Source organism: Dromaius novaehollandiae, chromosome Z, assembly GCF_036370855.1.
Source record: "Dromaius novaehollandiae isolate bDroNov1 chromosome Z, bDroNov1.hap1, whole genome shotgun sequence".
In the NCBI taxonomy this organism is placed as follows: domain Eukaryota; kingdom Metazoa; phylum Chordata; class Aves; order Casuariiformes; family Dromaiidae; genus Dromaius; species Dromaius novaehollandiae.
In genome coordinates, this window is record NC_088132.1 from 79033070 (window position 1) to 79055886 (window position 22817).

The following is a 22817-nucleotide window of genomic DNA, read 5'->3' on the forward strand; positions in this document are numbered from 1 at the left end:
TCATCAATCTCTCTACAATAATCCTAAAATCTCCTTCTTCAGTGGTGATAGCTTTTTTACAGACCCTTGCCAGGTATTTATGACCATGGCTCTCCCTTTACTACTTTCCAATCTTCAGCACTGAATTTCATCTTTCATCTTATCATCCAGCCTTTAAATATATTAAGAATTACTCGTATATCTCATCAAAGTCAACTTTCATTTTTACTAACCTAGCTAAAATAGTTAAGTAACATCAAAAATGTTCCCCTATATTGTCCAAATTACTAACAGATATATTTAAGTCAGGAATGTCTATACCTATATGGAGTTACATTGATAATCTCTGTTCATTGTCGATCATTTATTCTTGTTTTTGTTTCCTATCCTTTTGATGCTTACTAACACATGGCAGGCCTATTCAATTTTATTTTTGTTATACAGTATATACAGTTATAGAGTATACTTTTTGTTATATATTTTTGTTATACAGTAAGACTTAGTTTGCTTAACGCCTTAAGTAAAGGATCTTGTTAAAGGCTCTTTGAAAATTCAAGGAAAATGTAAAAACTGGAACCCTCTTCCCTGTATGCTTGTTGACTTCATCAAAGGACTCTTAAAGATTTGTGAGGCCTGAGTAACCTCTATGTAAACCATGATGACTTTGGCCTTTAAAGTCATGTTTATTCATGTGCTTGTTATTTCTGTTCTTTCTTATACCACCAACCAATTTGCTCAACAAAGTCAGATTTACTGGTCTGTAGCTCCCTGGACTGTTGTGAAGTATGCTCTAAAAATTAGCATCACACTTGCCATTTTCCATTCCTTTGGTACTAATGCCATTTTAGCCACAGTTAATGGTTCAACAGTTTTACGCTCAAATACTTTTAGAACTCTTGGGTGACTATCATCTGTTCCTGATGATTTGTTACCATTTATATTTTCAGTTTGTTCTGAAACTTCTCATTTCTAATATTTTTATAAGCTACCCTAGTTCTGAAATTAGAACTATTAGAGAAATTCCAAAAACTGAAGTCCCAATTCTAAGTTTTGGGGAGCATTATGTTCAGACTGAAAACCTTCTGTAACCATCACTCTTATTCTGATATAAATAATGAGCTAAATTTAATGTCATAATCCCATTTCTCAGTTTTAGGTACCCACATTTCAATCACTCAAAGTCACCTCATCATTTTCAGTCTTTTCTGTGGTTGTTCAGAATACAAATATCAAAAAATCTGTTCATTTTGCTATATTAGTCATCAGGATAAAACCACAGACATGGAAGCAGGTAAAGGCAGAACACTATTGACTTTATTGAGATCTCAGAAAGAATTTCAATGGGAATCATACTCAGAGAAAGAAAGACATGATATAGCTGTGGTTGATACTCTCATCAATATAGAAAAATGAAGATGTCCTAAATTATCAATCTATTTTCAGTCACCATCTAGACAAATAAAGCCATATAGTGAAAAAGCAGAAGGTTTAATCCATTTTAATGCAAAATGGCATCGAGGAGTTTCTTAGTAATAGCTTACTAGTTAATTTAATGTAGTATATATTTTTTATTATTACTATGTGTTAATTTTCTTTTAATATCGGCATCTTTATACAACTATTTTCTGCCAGAGATTTCAATACTATGAAGCTTTCTAGTGCTTCTCTTTTTGCTTTTTGAAGGAAAATAGCCATCCTAACCCTATTTTACTTTAATGAAACACACTTCATGAGAAAAGCAGACACTCTATTCACAAGTTTAAGGAACTTGCTAATTAATAAATAAAGAAGACTTCGATACTGCTGTATAACTTCAGCATACCATTAAGCCTTTAATTTAAGTGTGCAGGAGGATTAAAAAATTCCTAGCAGAATTATCCTATAGATTTTTTTATGAAAATTTATATTAATTATCTTCTCTTTCCCTTATGGCCATTTTACATGTGCTCCATAAAAAGCAATTATTTTTTCTTTTATGGACACTCCATATTGAAAGTGTCAGGCAATCAGAACAAAAATAAAATTATTTTGCTGTACTATGGTTAGTAAAAGTAGGATTTTCTTTCTGTTTTTTTTTTTTTTTTTTTTTTTTTTTTTTTGGTGGTAAATTTAAATGGCATGAATGGTGTTAGGTTGACAGCCCGGGAGAATGAAACACACTTTGTGTCCATGTAACAGTGGTATAGACAGTGTAAGCTTCTCCAGTTGTTCTAAAAAACTAATTGCACCTCCGTTATAAAGAACATTGGCATAGATGGAAATTCCGTTCTCGTAAGTGTTAACTCCCCCCCCCCCCCCCCCCCCATTGCTAAGTCTGCCAGGAAAGAATTTTAGAATCAAGTATAATGGCACTTTTATCACTGTCCTGTCTAAACATGGCTTCATACTCCAGATGTCACTGAGGTCAAAGGACAGAATCCAACTGACTTCCATGGATTTGTGAACATGTTGCATGGACACCTTTCATTAAGGAACAAACCTTACACACAATTCTCTGATACTGCTTCTCTCCCAGTAAAACAGAAAAGACTGAAACACATGCTTCCAGATAGGAAAAGCAGCAAATAATTAATTTATGAGCCCTCCCCACCTTTAGCTTCCACCTCCTCAAAGGCTTAAATGTTTATCAAATGGTGTGCAAAACCCTAACACAAGAGGGAAGACATCAGATGTGTTAGTGAAATGCTTTTTGTGTCAAAATTCAGAATGGTGATAGCATTAGATACTTCTAAAGTCTTATACAGCCACTATTCAGGGGCTCAAGAAAGATTTTCTTTGCATTCACCACCATGTCTGCCCTGATGTCTCAGGTGTTCGACACCATCGTGTCCTGCCTGACATTTCCAGGCTTCAGTCTCACTGACCACAAAGTGTTGCTGATCCATGATCTCTCGAACTTTCCCATTCCCTTTCCCATTCCCTATCTCATAGATCTCAGGGACTGTCACAATTGCAGACTCTCAGAATTAAACTATGTTCAATTCTCTCCTCCTCCTGTTTTTAGGAATATCAATATGCAGAAAGGGACAACTTGCATCACGTGACTTGATCTTGCAGTCACAGACAATCATCAGTGAAATCACGAGGGGGAGAGAGAAGGGAGAGAAAATGGGATTCAAAGGGAATATAACCTCCCCATTAGCATCTCTTCTTCAGTGGGGAAAGTAGCTAAACAGCTATGTAGCCCAAATCAACAGTCAGATGCAACCGAGTCTGCTTAATACTCAATACACATTTCACCCCAAGGAATGTGCAGATCATCTCCTTTATCCCCTCTTCCAAATTCCTGCTCTTCCACCTTCTTTTCTGACTCCAGCAAGCACACAACAACCTGAAAAGCCTTCCCAACATATAACATATTTAACATTTTTCATGAAATACAGAAAAACTGCACAATCTCCTTCATATGAGATGCTAAGAAGGAGAGCAAAAGAAATCAAGATCACCACCTGAATCCCACATTCCTGTATCAGTATGCAATGTATTAAGGGAAAATGCCCAGATAGATAATTATGAGAATCTGGTCATACCTCTCAGCCTGAAGTCAGTGTAAGTCTTTTGCTTGACTTCAATGGGAGACAGATCAAGATTTCTGTGACAATCTCTCTTATATGGTTTGACACAAACAATAATGTACAATGATCGGAAGGTGATTAGCTTTGGTCTATAGTTTTAGTTTATAGTTTAGTATAGTGGAGTAGGACTCAGAATGTCTGGGATAATATTATTTGGATTTCAGAGGAAAAAATGTCATATTTTATGCACTTCTCAGATTCAAAAATTCCCCAAAATTGTGGGCTGCAGAAGTGAATGGAAAAAAAGACAAATGTTACATTTTTAATAATAAGGAAAAAAGAAAGATTGTATGAGTCACAGCTAGAAAAGAAATAGAAGAATTGTCCCATGGTTTCAGTAATGACAAGCGCCATTAAATGTAAAGACACTGTCTTCCCCCCTACCTCAGAGGAGATATAAAACAAATTCCAAATTTCAGTGACTAACTATATATGACAGGAACACCCAAAGGGTGCCCTGTGGTGCTGGCGCCTATCCTATACTGAGCACATTGTTGATGCTAGATTATAATGTTAAAACATACAGATACACATGAGCGTGTATAAAAACCTGCACATTTTTGACAGTGTTAGTAGCAGACAATTAAAAAAATTGACAAGACATATTATTTTTCTCCTTATTAATCTTTTGGATTGTAGTATGTGGTAAAAATGAGACAGGGAAAAAGAGAGAGAGACTATTCCCTGAGCAATAGATGAAATAAATGCAGCAATGACACAAAGAATTCCAGTCCTTTCTTGTCTTTGAAATAACAGGAATTTGATGGGGATACACGCTGTTCCATCATCCATTTAATCAAGACATTAAACACTGTCAATCCCTATACTGACCTCTGGGAAACACCACTCACAACCTGGCACCAGCTGGACACTGAGCTGCTGACTGGTACTCTGTGACCCTGGTGCTCCCACTAATTTTCCACTCGTCTTGTAGTCAACTCATCCAGCCCATACCTTCCTGATCTGGCACCAAGGATACTATGGGAAACCATATCACAAGCCTTTCTGAAGTAGTGTTGAACTCAAAAATCAGATTGGTTGCACATTCGTGTCACCTCAGTTCTCCCCAGGGCATGTGAGGAATGAAATGTTTCATCTGAGTGGGTTCATTCATTCTCTGACAACATATATTAAAATAAACCACGCCACAGTAACCACCTCACACTGCATCCTATTCCTTTTTCAAGACACAAAACTTGTGCTGTGCTCTAAATGGATGTCCTGGTAATTAATTCCAAATAAACAAAATATTAGATACCCTAGCTATGAGACTGGGTCTGGGCTTCTGATCAATATATACTGCATGCTTAATGCTGTTCATGACTTTAACACAGAAACCCGAATTCTGACATTTTATAGACGTTTGACATCTTGAGTTGCAACTGTAGTAACATGTTTTTAATGTCATTTTATCATAGGCAATTTCCTGGATCTTCTTGAATTAGCTATGTCATATCAAACTATTTAGACAGATATTTAGAAGCTAATAGATAGATTCTGTAACATAAAATTTGGATACTGTATGACTGAGAGATTGGAGGTTTCCTGTATGATATGGAATGGATAGAAATAGATAGACAGATTAGACAGAGATATTTTCCACTTCCTTTTCTTTTTCAGATTTGTTTTTGAGAAGCGGTTTTGGGGTTCTTTTTTATTTGCCTGTCATGACTGCACAGCTTAAACAGCATCACAGTGTGTGAAGTTAACATGCAGCTATTCTTAGCCAAGCTGTTAGATCTGGTTAAAAACAAATGTCTCTAACTTACCAATTTATCTGAAAAAAAGCAAGTCAATAAGACAAGAATACAAACAAGTCTTTAAAAAAATAAGATCATTAAACTGATTAGTTTTCTTTCCTTTAAATGCTAGGTCATGCTCTTATTATTTGTGACACCATGATGGGCTGTAATTAAATTCTGGCAAAATTTCTTCTCTTAAGGAATTTGAGCTACTACTGCAAAAACACACAGGAAACTATCCTTGCTACCAGAAATTCACATTTTTTTAAAATAAATAATGCACTCAGTAAATGTTGCCCCTTATGCGAATCTGCTGCTTTGCCAAGGGACTTCCATTTTTACAAAGTTGCTCATTACTGTCTCAGTTTCAGGACAGCATCTTTGCTCAAGTACAGATAAACTTGAAGAACATGCATTAGTTCTACTCTAATTAAGTGTATGCTTAAATAGTTTCCTGAACTGGAACTGTAAGAGTTAGGCTGACATCTTGATTTCACTCATGTAAAAATAGCAGCATGTGTATTAAAAAGATACCTTCCCAGTGCATGCCATTCTATTTTACATACATGTCCCTCTGTGGAGAAAATGAGAGGATAAATCTTGAGAGATGGGAGGTCATACTGTTTCAGGCATAGATGGTGGAAAGGCAAAACTGTCCACCAATTAGTACTGCCTCATGTGGTATGTTCATGCCTCTTCCCTTTCAGCATCAAGGTCAGGCTGATGCCCGGCCTGTGCACAATGTGCAAGGAAGACTCACAGACAGGATAATCAAGACCGCAGCAAATGAACTGAAATAGAACAAAATGCAATTTTGCAATCAGATTCATGAAACACTGTCCCTAGAGTAGGACAGGAACCAGAGTGTGAGTCATAGACAGCTCCTTCCTTCCCCCTTTCTCTGCTGGTGAAAAATGAGCTATGGAAGTCCTTCAGGGACAATTAGCTTCCTCAAAAATTTTGCTTTCCAGCACAGGAATCTGCACAGGCTTTTAACCAGCCATCAAAAAAATGATACCACTGTGGATTTACTTGCAAGCTGTACCTCTTTCTGTGGTCACTGTATAACCAATGGGTTTCCCTCTGAGAGTGCTGAGGTATCCGATAGCATGCGGAACTTACTTATGAACAAGTACTACATTAGGCTGTTTTGCAGTAGGCTTGTGTAGGTAGTTTTCCAATTGCACTTGCATATTTCAGTCAGCAAGAAAGATTCCTCTAGAAGAGTTGAAATGAATGAAAAATAAAAATCACATTAAAGTCTTCAGAACAATTAACCTCCGTATTTACAGATCAAAGAGACAAGTCCAAGAGTCCAAAGTTCACCTTAAGGGGCAATCTAGATGAAGACAACAAGTGATGAGAGGCGCTCTCTGCAGCTTCACACCTCTCCTCCAAAAGGTTCTCCCACAGGAGCCAAAACGTGGCCACACAAAGTGTGGATTTGGTACATAGGGAGGACAAAATTTCTGAGGAGGATAGTGAAATAAAAGCAGTAGGAAGTACTGGGAAACTTTTAAAATAAAAGAAAAAGAGTGTTGCTGTTTAATATCCCCATACAATATCTGACCTTGCAGCACCATCCCTAGTATAGATCTCTCACTAAAAGTGTTATCCTGCTTTGGTTACAACCAGTTAGTTGTCTGTTTTTATCTCTGGCTATCCAGTCCTGCTACTCAGCCTTTCTGCTATAAATTTTTTTTTTCTGAAGCTCAGCTATTGCTTCTCTGCTGTCTCTTCTTTTACAGAGCAGCTTATTATCTGCATCTTAGCCCCCTTCAAATGTCTTCTCCTCTGTGTTCAAAGGATTACAGGGCGTACTGGATGTTTCACTAGAGGTTAACACAATTACAAATCCAGAAATGCGCCAACAGTTTCATTACAACTGTCTGTGGGTCTGATTGCATTCACTGCATCCTGGGTAATATAATCACATATTTCTTTCTGAAATATAAAAGCATTGTAATGACAAAGAGGTAAACTATGTATAAATGAATATCTGTTAGAGAAAAGAAAGTTCATAATAATAGAATTTCCTTGTAAGAAACTATAACTGCCAAATTGACTTCTACAATTGTTTTGGCATAGAAAAGCATACACATTTTGGGGGAATATATTTTAATACTGAAAGATTTTATTTAAATGATGTAAGGAAGATTTCTCAGGATGATGAAGTGTATGAAAGAAATTTCTACATAATAAAAATCAATTAAAAATAAATAGAAATTAGAGGTGCAGAGGAACATGACAGAATCCAGATACATATTTCTGGTAATGTAGGAAAGTGATTATCAAAGGTTTGACAGTTTTCTAAGATAATAAAACATCCCGATAACTTCAGTGGTTTTAGTTCCAAATATTCAGACAACTGTCATAGCTCCATCAAAACAGCAAAAATGACTTATAATATTCAGAACTTGAAGTCAGAACTTGAAGAGCAAAGGAAGAATATGATGTTATGTCATATGGGAAAGGCAATATGTAGGCAGCTCCTTTCAAATGCAATTCGTTTTCAGCATGCATTCATCCTAGCAAAATGGAACTGCATGAATGTCCATGGAAAATGAACAGTCAAGGTGACATCAAGATGGATGAATGAATTCATCTAAAAATTCAACCCAACATTTATAAATCACACAAAGAGCTTTGTAGAACTTGCTTTATTCTGCCGTATTCTTCTCTGGCTTGTATCTATTAAAGATGCTGCTAGGCCTTTGTAGTCCTTGTTATTTAGGGTAACTCTACCTGCATGCAGTTGAAATATAGTAAGATCACACCTCACTGATCTTTGGAAGGGATCATCACCTAATAAGAATGACTATTAATTAGATTTTATTCAATTAAAAAATCATAGGCAAGATGAATGTGTTTTAAGTCTAGTCTGTAGATAGCAACAACAACAACAGAACAAATCAGTAAGTTAAGATTCTCAATGAAAGGATGATCACGAAAAATTTTGTTAGACTTCCTCTCACCTAAATATTGCTGTATAAAGGCAACAAACCTAGCTGTCACTGTCTTCCTCTACAGTCAACAGAGAGAAAGGCATCTTCAGGGGCATATTTATCTCATTTTATGATATATGTCTAAGATAAGTGATAGTTCCTATTTTTCTCCATTGACTACATAGAGAATCTGGCCAATTCCTTTGGTCTCATCACTTCTACATGAGTAAAGGTAACTCAAATGTAGACTATTCTTTGTCAGTAAATAACAGAAAATGCATATCCCTTGACTTGAAAATAGAAAGTTGAGAAGAAAAATGAAAGCTTTCACTCTGTGTAGCACACTGGCCTGACAAATGAAAATCAAGAGTCCCTTGTAGAGGCACTCTTCCACCCAAATGTCTTTAAGAGAAAATGGAATTGCTTGTGGTGAAGAACATTTACAAATCTGAGAGCAATTTTTATCCTGAAAGTGAAGGACTTCATCCTGATGCTAACATAAGAAGTTCAGAATGCTGCAATTACATGGTTTATATGAATAAAAGAAAGTTTAGCACAGTGTTTCTTAGTCATGTACCAGAAAATGAAAATAAAATAAAATAAAACAAAACATAATATAATATTCTATAAGTATTTTCAGTGTCTCAGCCAGGCACCAGAAGGTATAGACTGGCAATGTTTGAAATATACAGAACAGTTATTCATATAAAAAACAAAAACAAAACAAGTGAAAAAAAGGAACATTAGCTGTCTCAGACTTGACAAATATTTCAAGGTTTTAGAGGCCAGCATGAAAAACTGAGCAACTGTCAAAACAAGAAATCTAAAAGTTGATACTGACAGTATCTGATAACCATTCAGGCCACCTTGAGCAAATTCCACAGTAAAACCTTACCTAAGTGAGAATGTTCTACAGGCAGCTGGTCCAGATCATGAGAATGTACTTAGCCACTGCAATCCTGATTTGAAAATTATATGTCTTAATAAAACCTAGAATGTGAATATGAATGTGAAAACCCCTATAATTAACTAGCACTCCAAATAAGACACTATTCCATGTTAAAGAAAGATTTCATAAGTTCCTACTGAAGGAGGGAGGGGGGAAGGAGAGGAAGGAAATGCTTTCAAAAGCATTGGTCCTGCTCAGATAAATGCTTGACAGCTCGGGTGTAGAACGGTAAACAAGTGCCTATTTCTCCTCAGGACCAAGACTGTACTGGCAAAACTAACAATTTTGATGACAGCCTTCCCAGAGAGGCCAAGAGCTGAAAGAAGCGTGAGCTGCCCTCATAACCTTAGACTAGATGGATATCAACCTGTTATCTACGGACTCCAGCGAGCCCACAGTATATTCCTTTGGGGGTCCAAGAAAAGTATGTAGGAAAAAATGTTTCACGAAGACTATGCAATTTCTATACAGGTAGAATTTCCAAAGGGCTTCTAACGTCCACATGAAAAATTTGAAAAAGCTGCTAGAAAGTATCTATTCTTTCCAGCTCAGAGCTCAGAGCTCCAGTTAGAAAAAGCTTATGTAGCTCCCCACTGAATTGCTGAATGCAATATATTTGAATGGTCAGTGGACAAAGGCTTCTGGATAATTTTTTTCAAACAATCCAACAGTGCTGCATGTTTTTATTTAAAATTTTTTTCAACTAAAAATTGAAATTTAGCAGGGCATGAGTCCAATTGGACCAGTTGTTTATTGCATTTTTTAAAGATTAATATGTTCTAATTGTATAAACTAAATATTTATCCATTAGATAGCTTTTAAACCTCATTAGGAACCAGATTCTTGTCTGGGTTAAAGTGACAAAGCTTAGCTGAAGTGGAAGTATCTATTGCACTTTGTAAGCTGGTCCTAAATGTTTCTTATACTTTAATGATACTTAAAACACATATAGAGCCTATCTGTATTAATCTAATGACTTTAATGTAAGAAGGCACTGAAATTAGATTGGTATCTAATCAGGCACTTAGTGCTCTATTTTTTACATCAAACAGCTATGGGATAAAATACATGAAATATTTAAAAGGTCCTTAGAGCAAGGACTAAAACACAAGGACTGAACACAGATGAACGCCTCAGCCACTCATGTGCATTTACTATCCAAAACGGAACAAGGTCAGAAAGGACAGGATGCAGCCACAGTACGAATGGGTGGAAGAGAATGGAGGTTGGAGGGAAGCTTGCAACCAGAATGGATGCACACATCAAGATAATGACTTAGCAATCTTTTTTTCCCCACAGTTGCTGCATTGTTTCAGAGAAAATGGAAAGTGTTTATTCCTTAGGCTGATACATGTAAAAAAAAATTTTAAGAAGGAGTACAGATAAAGCTATTTCTTAAGACATACAAAAATGACAGATGTACTTAAAGACAACAATAATTTCTCTGAAACCATCAGAAAATAAAAACATTATTTAAAAAATAAGCTTATCTTTTGGGGTTTTTAGTAGTGTTTCACTTTACACAAAATTTTAATTAGAGATTAGTTTTATTCTTGTAGTTCTGTTGATAGATTTGAGGCAAGCGACATACATCATTAATTGTATTGTACAGGGGATCGCATTTCAAACAAGAGTTTTGTCTGACCAAGCTCCTACAGCCTGTCTGATTGTTGTGGAATTGTCATTAAATGGAAATGATGTCAGAGTATTGAACCTAATGTTATGTTTCCAAATACTATGAATAATATTACAGTAGCTTTAATTAATTTCATAGCAAAAAATGTCTTTAAACAAAGCAATGATATTAGTCCTGGTGCCCTGGCCAAATTCCGATCTGGTTAATTGCATTCTGCTTACCTACTATTTCTCGGTAGTTTTAATCGGATACATTTGTGTACCTTACTGTTTGTTCAAGCTGTACATTGACATTTTGATGCTGTACATTGTCAGCTCGTTGCTGTCTGTCATCCCAGAGTCAGCTGTCTTCCATTCCTGACTATCAGAGCACTATTAATCAAGCCATGACTACAGTACATGACCTTGAAAAGATTTCTTTCCCTCTTCCTTCCTCCAGTTCATCAAGTTACTTCAGTACTGCTTAACCTAGCAGCTGAGCATAGATACAATTTATCTCACTGTTTCTTAAACACAGAGTGCTCATTCAGGTCCCAGCCATGACAAAACTGCTGCCGGAGTCCATTAGCGTGTGCTTCAACCTGGGTACAGAGATGACTGCCCACACACTAGTGTTTCAGCCTGGGTCAGTGGGGCACTTTGAAGAAAATCTCCTAATCAACTTCACTTAGTGTGCTTTGCTTTGAATTGTGGACTGGTCTCTGAGATCATGACCTGCACTTTGGATGAAACTTAAGGGGAAGAGATGCTCCAGGAGCATATCTCATACACTTCAGCACTAGCTGAGCATGCAGTCAATGGTCCTGGAGTAGAGCTAGTCCAAAGTGAAAAAAAAAAAGACATCAGTTTCTCAGAGTAAACTGTTTTACTCTACAGCTTCACTCCTCTTGGTTCACATTACTTGCTTGTGTAGACATAGTCATATTCAAATGCTTTATTCAAATTAGCAGATTTGAATTGTACTATCTTACTAGTCTTTGACGTAAGGGTGTTCCATAGCTCAAAATCTGGATGGCAAATCATTTGAGAAAAATGTTCTTCTAACACTGCAGCATTTATTGACAGTTGCAGAATAGTTATGGAGGAAAAGGTTCTGAAGACCTAATTCTTGGCTCATTAAAGGGTTTTAAACTAATTATGACCTTGATTTGGGATTGCCTTTATATATGTTTAGGCAGGATCTTTAGTGACAACAATGTATAACAATTTTATTGCATCTGTCACATCTCAAAGATTCATTTCTCTCATTTCTACTCTCTCTCTCATTTTTACTATCATTATCAAAAGCTTCCTTATGCCCTTTGGTCTTGAGGGTCACTTGTGATATTCAACGCAGACATTCATGCACATCAGTTTTCCTGTTTGGGATACCAGACAAGACCATTAGGGAGTATGGAAAACATTTAAATTGGGCATGCACTTTTGTTTCAACTGTCCCCTGAAGCACATAGGTGAAATATTTGATTGACTCTTTATAAGATAGGTAATTGATAATAAGTAAAGCCTTTTTTATTCTGAGATATACAAAATTACTGCTGTTGGAGCCGTTGCTTTTCCCAAGCCAATGATGTAATATTTTAACAGATGGCTCCAAAACTTCAAAGCTTAACTGATGGGCTATCTTTCACAGTGCTTATAGCAGAAGGGGCTCAACATGAGATTTTTCTTGGCCTAATACTGGCATAAGCAATCATTGAAACACTCAGATCTAAATCTTAAGTCTCCTGGAGTAAACAGAGATTTCGATGTCCAAGTTTAATTCAGTCCCAAAACTTTAAAAGTTTTGAATCCAGAAGACTAACTAACAAGAAACAATTATGTCAGAGATCTGCATATTTTGTCTACTATCTGCATTGACAGCGATCAAAATATAAATGCCCAATAAAACATGAGATCAGAAAATGATACTGCCAAAGATAACTGGAAGAGAGCCTTCATATCACTTAATGAATACAAATAATGTTGCTGGAAACCTGATCTGTAGATAACAGTAGATAAAAACATCATACTCCCTCTTGGTATCAGGTGCAATGTTCTATTCTCTCAGTAGAACAAATGAATCCACATCCCTCCCGCATCTCGTATATAAAGTATCTCAGGAGCTACACATATTGTGCTGAATGCTGCACATGATGCTTTTTTTAAGATCTCAAGCTAAGTGTTAAGCTAGAATTGGATTGCCACCATTAAGGTTTTGTCACAGTCTGATTTAGGGAGAAAGTCAATGGTCTGGAAACAGATGTGAAATTCTTAAAATGTACTTCATCAGATCTTCAAAACTGATTTCAGGCTTAACACTGCCTTGGATTTTCTCAAGGCAAAAGGAAGAAGATAAATAAAGGCGGAGAAGAGTGACAGGATAAGTGGTAAAAGAGAGATAAGATCATGTGAGCACAGATGCTAATGAACTGAAAAATACCACTTTATTAAGCTGTTACATATGTCTGAACAGAAGGTAAGTCAGTCATTTGAAAGCAACTTTCGTGTGTATAAAGAGCCTCTTAGACTTCCACACAGAAACTTTTTTATTCCTCATTCAAAGTTTCTGCTTAAGATTATGGACATTTTCCATCTTGTATTAGCTCACAACCAAGCCATTTCTAAGATGATCTTTCTCTCATTCACTGTCTTGCACACATACATACACACACACGTGGAGGAAAGGGAGAAGAAGCAATGGGAAAGGTGAGAAAATTTTACTCCAAATTCTAAAAGCCACAGTCAATGCCCTCATAGTCAAAGAAATCTATTGCTGTATGGGTGGTGCCAGCTGGAGTCTTGCATCTCACCTTCTTACATGGATATTCTAATAACACAACTACTGGCTTCTCAGGCAAAAATAATCTTTTATGTATTTATCTTAAACTAGAATTGGTTTCAGTCTGGCTTAAGAAAACTTTAACTGAACATTGTACATTTACAGAAAAAAATCTGGCTTTAATGGAACTTCCAAAGAAAACAGTTTTTTTATCACTAAGATCCTGGCTGAATCTTTTTCTACACTTAATAGATAAATAACATCCAAATAGTGGAATTCATTTACAAGTAAAAAGCAAGAACATTTGGATGCTTGGCTAAGACTACTTAAAGATCCATATTATCTGAATCAAATGTACTGCTAAGGCTTTATTTATTACTGATCCTAGCGTGTTGCTCTTTGATTAAACCTCATTTTGTGCTACTAATTCTCAGTAGTACTGCACAACATATGTTACAGAAATCCCTAAGGTAGTCAAGGGAAAACGAACCCAAAACAGCAGAGAAGTCACTTACCTGTCTGAACTCTTCAAGATCTATTTTGTTTCCCACCAGCACCAAGGGGATGTCATAGGTGTGCCGGACACGATAAATGAGTTCCTTAAACTCAGCAGCTTCTTGAAAAGATTGGCGGTCTGTGATGGAATAGCAGATAATGAAGCCTTCTCCGCCTCGCATATATTGGTCCCTCATGGCTGTGAATTCTGCCTGTGGAATAAGAACATGCACAGCAATTTGGCAGACAAAATTATCCATCTGTAAACAGTGGACTTCCTGAAAACTTTCCCCATTCCCCAAATAATTGTTTTAATGTTTTAAATATTGCTTGCCGACACTCGTGCATTCTTGGCGCTCCTCATCGTGGATAATACACCACCAGGATTTCTTTTAGGACATTTACTCCTTTTTCCCCTCAGAGGAATCTGTCCTCTAAGAATATCAACTTCCTGTACTGGTTCCTGCATATAGCAAATGCTGTCTTATATATTTCTTGAACCTTCTACAGCACTTCTGGTACACGCAGATGACTTGCAACTCAACGGATACTAACAAGTGTAAAAGAAGAGCTATACTGCTGTCTAGGGATAGGAGGCAGGTACAAACTCCTTATTATGCACTTGATTCAAAAGCCCAGTAACATCAAAAAGACATTCACTGACTCCCACCAGCTTTGGAATAGTGCCTAGAAAAACAGGAATGTAATCTGCAAAAAAACCTGCTCTTTTAAATGTTTCCAGAGAAGCTGCGGTTTTCAATTCAGTGTGGGATAATACCACTAAAATGAAATGAACAATTCTGAATAAAGAGAGAACTACCTCAAAACTTCTACTCTTGCATTTTTATTTATTTGTGTATGTATTTATTTTCAGAGCAACATTTTTGGTTAACATTACATTTTTTAAAAAGTATTTAAAGAGTGCCACACTCTAGAAAAATGAGTTTTATTTTAAAAAAAACCTAGTCTTAGATACTGTGGCTTGAGAATATGTTTTAAAGCCAGTTTCTTCTTCAAGCTTGTTTGCTCTTCTTGATCACAGCCCACAATAACCCAATGTCATGGCAACAGTCGGTCAGAATCAGAATTCTCCTGACAGAATCAGTTCTCTAGAGATATTAAGATGCAGGAAGGTCTGATAAAGCAAGGAATACACATATCAATGTTGGACCATTCCTAGGAGCAGCAGCATACAATATCAAGTCCTGAAATTTTTACTCTGTTGAGAATTTAGCCTAGGATTTTTTAAAACAGTTTCAGTTTTTTAAATATATATATATATATATATATATATAGCCTCAATTCTTACTGAAAATTGAAGGGAAATGGATCGCTCATGCTGTTTTAAAAGTCTCGGCCTTAAATCTCTTTCAGTAGTCACTCATGTTGATTGATAATGCTTGCTGTGAATAGACTTTCGTGTTGACCATTATCATTTATTCATGATGTATCTTTTACCCAAGGGCTTTCTTATATATCATTCCAAATATTTCACCTGCTATGGGAAAAAGTTAATAGACTAAGCTCCAAAATAGCAGACTAATAGGCAATTTAAGGGTAGGATTCTGCTTTGAGACTTACTCAGAATTTCAGAATGTCTAAGCTAACACCACCGGCATCCCAGGAGAGTTTATTAACTGTGGAGCTACATGATAGTGTGGGTTAGGCCATGCTCTACCCCATCCTGTTGAAACTGGATGTGTAAGAAGTGGGGTAGTGGTGGGGAGAAACACAGAACACATCAGACAAGAAGGATGCTACAGTCTGTTGGTTAGGGCAAGAAAATGAACGGAGAGCTGGTCTTTGTTCTCAGATCTTTGCCTGCCATTTACATTAGATAGCCACTGGATTAAGCAAAGCAATACCAAACCAGAGACCAGACCCAAAGTCTCCCAGTTATCAGCAGAAAGTGTTAATGACTAAGCACAGAGACATACTCTCTCTTCCTTAATTTCCCCCAGATCCTAGGCTTTCCTGCCGGAACACGGATCTCTCCACCTATCCCCCAATTTTATTTTCTATTTGCATCCCTCACCTAGAACTATTCTTTCCTCTGATTAGAAGGACACTCTCCTCTGTTGTAGGAGTTGAACAGGGCCAGGATCCCCTCAGGCTGGAGAGACAATGGAAACCTCACCTAGAGTTAAGCTTGCAGATTAAGGCTTATTGATTTAGTTGCCTGTGTGCGGTTGTAGGCTGGTATCTAAGCTCCCGTTATATTTAATGGAAAACCAGTCAATACAATTAGCAGACTACAAATTGCTTCTACTGATGAAAAATACTTACGTATTTGAGGGTGAGCTGAGCATTTAGACAACTAAATCAAGCCTGTAGCTCCCATGTAGACACTTAAAAGTAGATATATTGGTCTGGAACTTAAATCCCAGCCCAGATGTCCCCTCTTCCTGGGTTAAGGCTTTCATATGTCAACTACTATAACATTGTACTATCTTGCTCAGCCTTTTACAAAAGATGAGCCCTGCTCAGTGAGATGATCCACCTCTAAGAAGTGCTCTTAACTTTAGACATTCATTTATAGCCCTAAAGGGCAAACAAAGAAGGAATTCAGACACATATTTCTGCTTAAGCACTAAGTCACTTGCTGCACCATGCAGACTCCCAGGATCACTCCCCAGGAATGCTTAATGGCTTTGCTTTACTGCCAAAGAAGTCTGGGTTCCTAGTTTTATGCACCGTGAATCATTCCAAAGGGACAAAGTGCTCCACTTTTAGCCACTGACATTCTTGAGTTGGAGTCACCTATGTAGGTGTTCTGGTTCATACCTGGGCATAATTATGACTGCATGGATTGAATCAATTTACTTCTGCAATTTTTTTATTATGACATGTTATTTCAGTTGATGTATTACACTAAACAGCCAAAATACTTTAGTGTCATGCTTGCAGTGATCCATTTTTGCATGCACTAATTATCATATGCAAAGTGGACTGGGGACACCCACATGTATTTTTTGTTGTTGTTAACTCAATTAGTCATTTTCTTTCTTTTTTTTTTCACCTTGATTTTCACCTAATAGTTTTTTTTCCCTTGGCATGATGGCTCATTATAGAGTCAAGGTTAAATATAAAAGAAACAGAGGAAATATAAAAATAAAAACACTGAACAATCTCCAAAACCTTTGGGTCCATCTTGAGCCCTTTCTTAGATTTCCCAAATGCTCCTTTTTTCTGTTTACCAAGAACCCCAACATAATAATATATATTGAGAAAAAGAATAAATACAATTCCCAATAAATATAATATAACCCTTGCAATAATATATGTATATTAAACACAAAACACAGGACTAAGATGTAATTAAATCTCTCTGATCAATTTTTAGTTCAAGTCCTATTCCAGATTTCACAGCTTACAAGCATCTCTACAGCAAGCAGAACCAAAACATAAATCCATGTTCACCTGGATTTTGTGGAAATTCAGAGGTAGATGGAGATGGAACCAAAGGTTTTGGAAGTTGCTCGATGCTTTTATTTTTGTATTTCCCCTGGTTCTCTTCTAAAAGAAGCAACTACGTATCTGTGCAACTGGCACACTAGTATCTTCTTCAATTTTTTCCTGCTATTATTGTGGCTTTTTTGTTAATTATTCAGGAATGGTACTAGATGCCACTTGTTACTAATAGGAGAAAAAACTAAAACATTTCCATGTCAGTAAATGCCAAAGGGAATAGACAGGAGGAAATCACACCTCCTCAAAATGAAATCAATTCTAAGAATTAAAGTGAAGATTTGTCATGCTTGTAACACTTTGCAGCTTGACATTAGTCTATAACATTCTCTTGTGTATTATGACTAAGACTTAACTGAAAAGTGTGATAAGAAACCTTTTGAAACAAAAGCGTCTTCCTACTGCTGTACTTCAGAAATAGAAGCAAATTTTGATTGAAACAGAATAAAACTTTTTTCAAAGTTGAAAGAAGGCAGCATAACTTTCTTTTCTTTTTCTAATAAATAAAATTGATTGCAGAAAAAGCTGATACTTATCCTTGTATGACAATATGTAAGTCAATGTGTTGTTCAAGAAAGTTGGCAAGAAAATCTCCCCATGATTATTTCATTCCCAAATGGATGTAACATTTGCCTTTTTCCAGCCATCTCATCTGATCTTTCAAAGAAGACAGTGGCCTCACAGTGACATCAAGCAGCTCCCTCAACATGCTGAGATGCATCCCATCCAGCTACATCAAATTGCATTCACTCAGCTTAACTAACTTCTTCCCAAACGACTCCCACCCCCACCCAAGGGTAGTATATCTCTTCCTCAAATTTTCCTCCTAGGCATGAAGACGTGGGAGGTCTAGTATCAAAACTTGCCAGTAAAGGCTGGGGTAAAGAAGGTCCTGCATGTGTTAGTCCTTTCTGTCATTAGGCCACCCACTCCTTTCAGCAGCAGGCCCACATTTTTCCTGTTCTTCCTTTAGTTACCAGGGTACATTTGGAAACCCATTTGGTTGCCTTTCACATTTCTCAAAAGTTTCGACTCCAGCAATGCTTTGGCCTTCCTAATCCCATCTGTTCATACCCAAGAAAGACTTCTATATTCCTCTTTGGGAGGCTGTCCCTGCTTGTCAATGCCCTCTTTTCGTCTTAGATTTTAAGAGAACAACTTAGTGAGGAAGAAAATAGTCATCCCCTGCTTTATCTCTGTCATCCTGATCTATCCTCTTTTATCCTGCTTTTCATAAAGAGCAAGATGTGTATTTTTTAATTAGCTTTTAAGTTCATTTTGTTTCCATACAAATAGAAAAACTTTTGCCCAGCTCAGAATAGCAATTGTCATGAAATAACTTCTTCCACATCACCATTTTACACCAGCAGAACTAAGAACGGAAGCCAAGTCTCATATCCCAGTCTTACACGTTAGGCAATAGGCAGCCCTGTCAGCACGTAAAGGATAAGAGAGGAAGGAGGGGAAGGGAAGAAATAATAATAAAAAAGGACATAAGCAATATACAGGGGGTCACTGTATGTTTCTCTTTTCCATGCATGGTGGTATGCTTGAGGAGGAAATGTGGTGCAGTGCTTAGAAGTGCAGTGCTTGTCTGCACTCCTCAGAAGTGTAGTGTTTAGAAATTTAAAGATGCAGCACCTCAGAAACAAAGGTGTCATGTTTTTCAAACTACACACGCACTCCACACATTTTGATGTCTGTTGTTTTTTTACGATCTTGGCTTGTATCTCCGGAAGAGGTCAGTGCGTCCCCAGGGAGGCCATCCTCACAGTTTGAGAAATGCCACTTTCTGTATCTTCTTGTCTTATGTTCTGCTTGACTTTAGAAGCGGGAATCTGCTAACAGATGTTCTTAATCAAAGCTGTCTCCCTGATTACCACAGGGGTCATTCTTATTATGAAGGCTTTTTTTACATTTCTAGTGAACACCAGGGGGGTGTTCCTGGAAACAGGCAGGATATTGTTCGTCTATGACAATGAACAAACAAGGATAAAATGAACCAAAAGGACACAGGAAACTTAGTGTGGAAAAATAAATCCTTCAAAAAGTGAGAGAATCAAAACTATATGTCATATATCATAAAAGAAGCACATCAAAATATACCAATACACTGTTTTTATTCAGAAATTTGTTTATGAGACAAAAATTTCTTCAGTCTCAGGAAAGATATTTCCAAGATGATGAAAAGTTAATTTTTAGCTGCAAATGCTGTTTCAAAGCCAAAGTGCAATCCTCCCTTATCTCTCCGTTAATAAAATCTCTGTTAATAAATATCACAGCTGACTTCACTGGAATTACATATCATTCATCTGTCACAGTTTGATCATGAACTGTGCTTTTCCTTTACTTTCTGAAACATTTAACTAAGGAAAGTTTATAACAATGACTGAGAAGTGTTGTGATATTTATTTGCTATTTTACTACTTTCTTAGTCATCTTTTTGTGTGTAAAAGCAAGTAGCCTTTAGAAGCTTTTTAAAGTTTCTTTTCTTGCAAGTAGCAATAAAACTGCAGCTGTTAAGTTCAGAATAAGCAAGCTTCCAGACAGGAAGTTGCATGGCTATTACATCTTAGAATCACCACCATTCAGCTACTAATATAGACAAAAAGGACAGGACTTTTTTCATCTGACTTCTGCCAATGAACAGGTGGCACCTATTCTACATCAGTCTTCAAATTGCTGTCTGCAGTCAACAGAGATGACCAGCTCCAGAGAGTGATTCATTCCATCCTGAGAGACGTCTTTAAGACATCAGGGATGACTTTCCCTCTTACCTCCCTCTCTACTTTAGCTGTACAGAATTAGCACAGACTAAGTGCCTGTTCCGCACTCTGAGACCTACATATGGGCCACAGCCCCCACTCAGTCATATCCCTCATACATTTGGATAATAAGATTTATCTTCCTGTTCATTTTTAAGTTTTCATTTGGCTTCTGCAAGGCTGTTGTGTTTCCAGTGGAGTTCTTTAGGTCAGGAAGAAATAATACTTAAGCACCTAGACATAATAGATGATTTTTCCCATCATGGCATGCAGTAGTGGGAGGTGCTATTCCTCAGCAGGAGATGAGGTACATTAGGAGATAACAAATAGATATCAAAGTTTCAAACCTGCTACCTTTGCCTGCACAACCTTACCATGCACCAGCTACAGGTTACCAATGATGACGGAACAGAAAACAAAAAAAAGCACTGAATGGTATCCGCAACCTATCACTTCACTTTTCTGGCTTCCCTCCTTTTCCCAGTCATCCTTTGCAAACAGCACAGACAAAAGGGATTGTACAGCAAAATGTACAGAAAGAAGTTTGCAGCAGGTGGTACTAGGCCACCTGTGCCACCCGAAACCATCTGCCACATCACTGAGAGGAAGGAGGAGAGCTGCGGACAGCTCAGACACAGACTAAAGAAAATGCCAGGGCTCTGACTTAAATACTGGAAGGCAGAGATTGATTCTGCCTTGCACTAAGTCTCCACACTCTTCTAGCTGTATATCAACCCCCCTCTCAAGATCCCTTTTGCCTGCTCTAGCAATGATCCAGAAACAGTTCAAAATGGGATTAGTATAAACGAGAATTAGCCCACGAGCCTGCAGTAGAAGTATATTATTATTATTATTATAATCAGTCCCTTGATTAATGATCAGTCAGTCTCTCTTGCCTTATAACTACAACAAGGAATCCTGTTATAAAACAGCAATATCCCTCTTCTTCTTTGAATTTGTAGTGGGGACAAAATGCACATCACAGAAGATGGGAACAGTACAAAGATAACATGAAAGATGCAGTCCATGTTCCTAGCAGACTAATGTCTTTCTGAACTTAATCTGACAGCCTTCCAAGGCAATATTATGAACTCCACATTGTACAAAATCAGTAGCTTCTCCTTAACTCTAGGAATGTAGAACAAATAAAAAGTTGAGACGGATATTGAAATTAATCCGTAATTTGGAGGGCAACCGACAGCAACATCAACCCTGCTGAACTCACTGCCTATTTATTTGGCCATTTCTCCACTTTCTTAAACTACTTTATTTATCTGGAGAGGGAAACAGACAGGAAGAAGGAGAATATTTATGACAGGCAATCTGAGCTGGAAAATGTAGGTATGATTTTTGGTTTTGTGACAAACAGTAGCATCACTTCTTAGCTGCTACTTTTCAGGGTTTTCTGAGGGCAAGTGCACACTTTGAAAACTGAAGAGATAAGCTCACCCAGGTAGATCAAATGAAAGGGACTCTTCAGCACCTCAAGACCTGGCCTATGGGGAAGAAGACACTCTAAACTAAGCGTGTCAACTGAATGGATAGTCAACAAGTTAAAAAACAAGGTAAGGCTCAGACTGAACATGCAATGCAAACATGGTTTTATTGCCCTAATTTTGCAAAATTTGGGCTGAAAAATTCATAGATTTCCCTCTCCTATTCTTCTTCCACACTTACCTTCTTCAGCATCAATCTGATCCCTCTAATAAAAGGCCTTCAATCCTAGACAGGAGCTGGTATTACACTAGACCTCAATTCATGCTTATTTCTGAAGAAGACTAATGGATTTGCCTGGAAAGAGATAGATTCCTCCACACTGGTTAATACATCTTTAATCTCTGAGTGCTGGAGAGACTTTATAAACCTTTGAATTTGTGAAAATAAAGAATGAATTAATTAAAAAAAAAGTCTTTATTTCTTAATCTAAGTTACTATACCAGGTTCATTCCTGTGGGCATTAGCCTCATCTTCATTCAGATGGGTCTGAGACTTTGATTAGGTAAGTGTAAATTTTCACCATGTCTAAAAGCCACCAGAGTTTGTGGTGTTAGTTTGATACTGGCTTCTTTAAATCATTGTGAGAAATCTCTTTCTATCACTTGTGAATTCATGCCTTTTTCTAAATGAGGACTTAAAGGTTCAGGTTCCTCTTCGCTTTCCAGTTATGATACTTCTTCCCATCATATCTAGTACTGCTCCCATTCACAGACACTTCAGGATTAAGTCTTATGAAAGGCAAGTGGAGACGTATCTTCACACCCTGAACACTAAGGGATCGCTATTGCACAGCCCCAGTGGCTAGTAGCAGAATATCTTGTATTCAGTTGCTGCTCTGTATTCACACACTGCTCTGCTTTCACTAGTGCTCTGTTAGTCACAGAAATTAAACATCTTAGCTAGGTTTTAAAGTAAGATTGAACCACATCAATCTTGTAGAAAAAAATAAGTAAAGGAAAAACAAATAAAGAAAAAAAGACAAATCAGAAAAATTTTCCAATAAAATAAC

The 22817-nt window shown here is 37.1% G+C and overlaps 1 protein-coding gene across 1 annotated transcript in view; it reads right to left on the bottom strand.

The window, feature by feature from the left end:
- The window catches only part of LOC135324659 (GTP-binding protein Rit2), a 176610-nt gene that overhangs the window by 68711 nt on the left and 85082 nt on the right, over nucleotides 1–22817 (bottom strand). The window contains exon 4 of the mRNA XM_064501370.1: nucleotides 14099–14290. Within this exon, the coding sequence (XP_064357440.1) occupies nucleotides 14099–14290 (192 nt within the window). The remainder of the gene's footprint in view (nucleotides 1–14098; nucleotides 14291–22817) is intronic.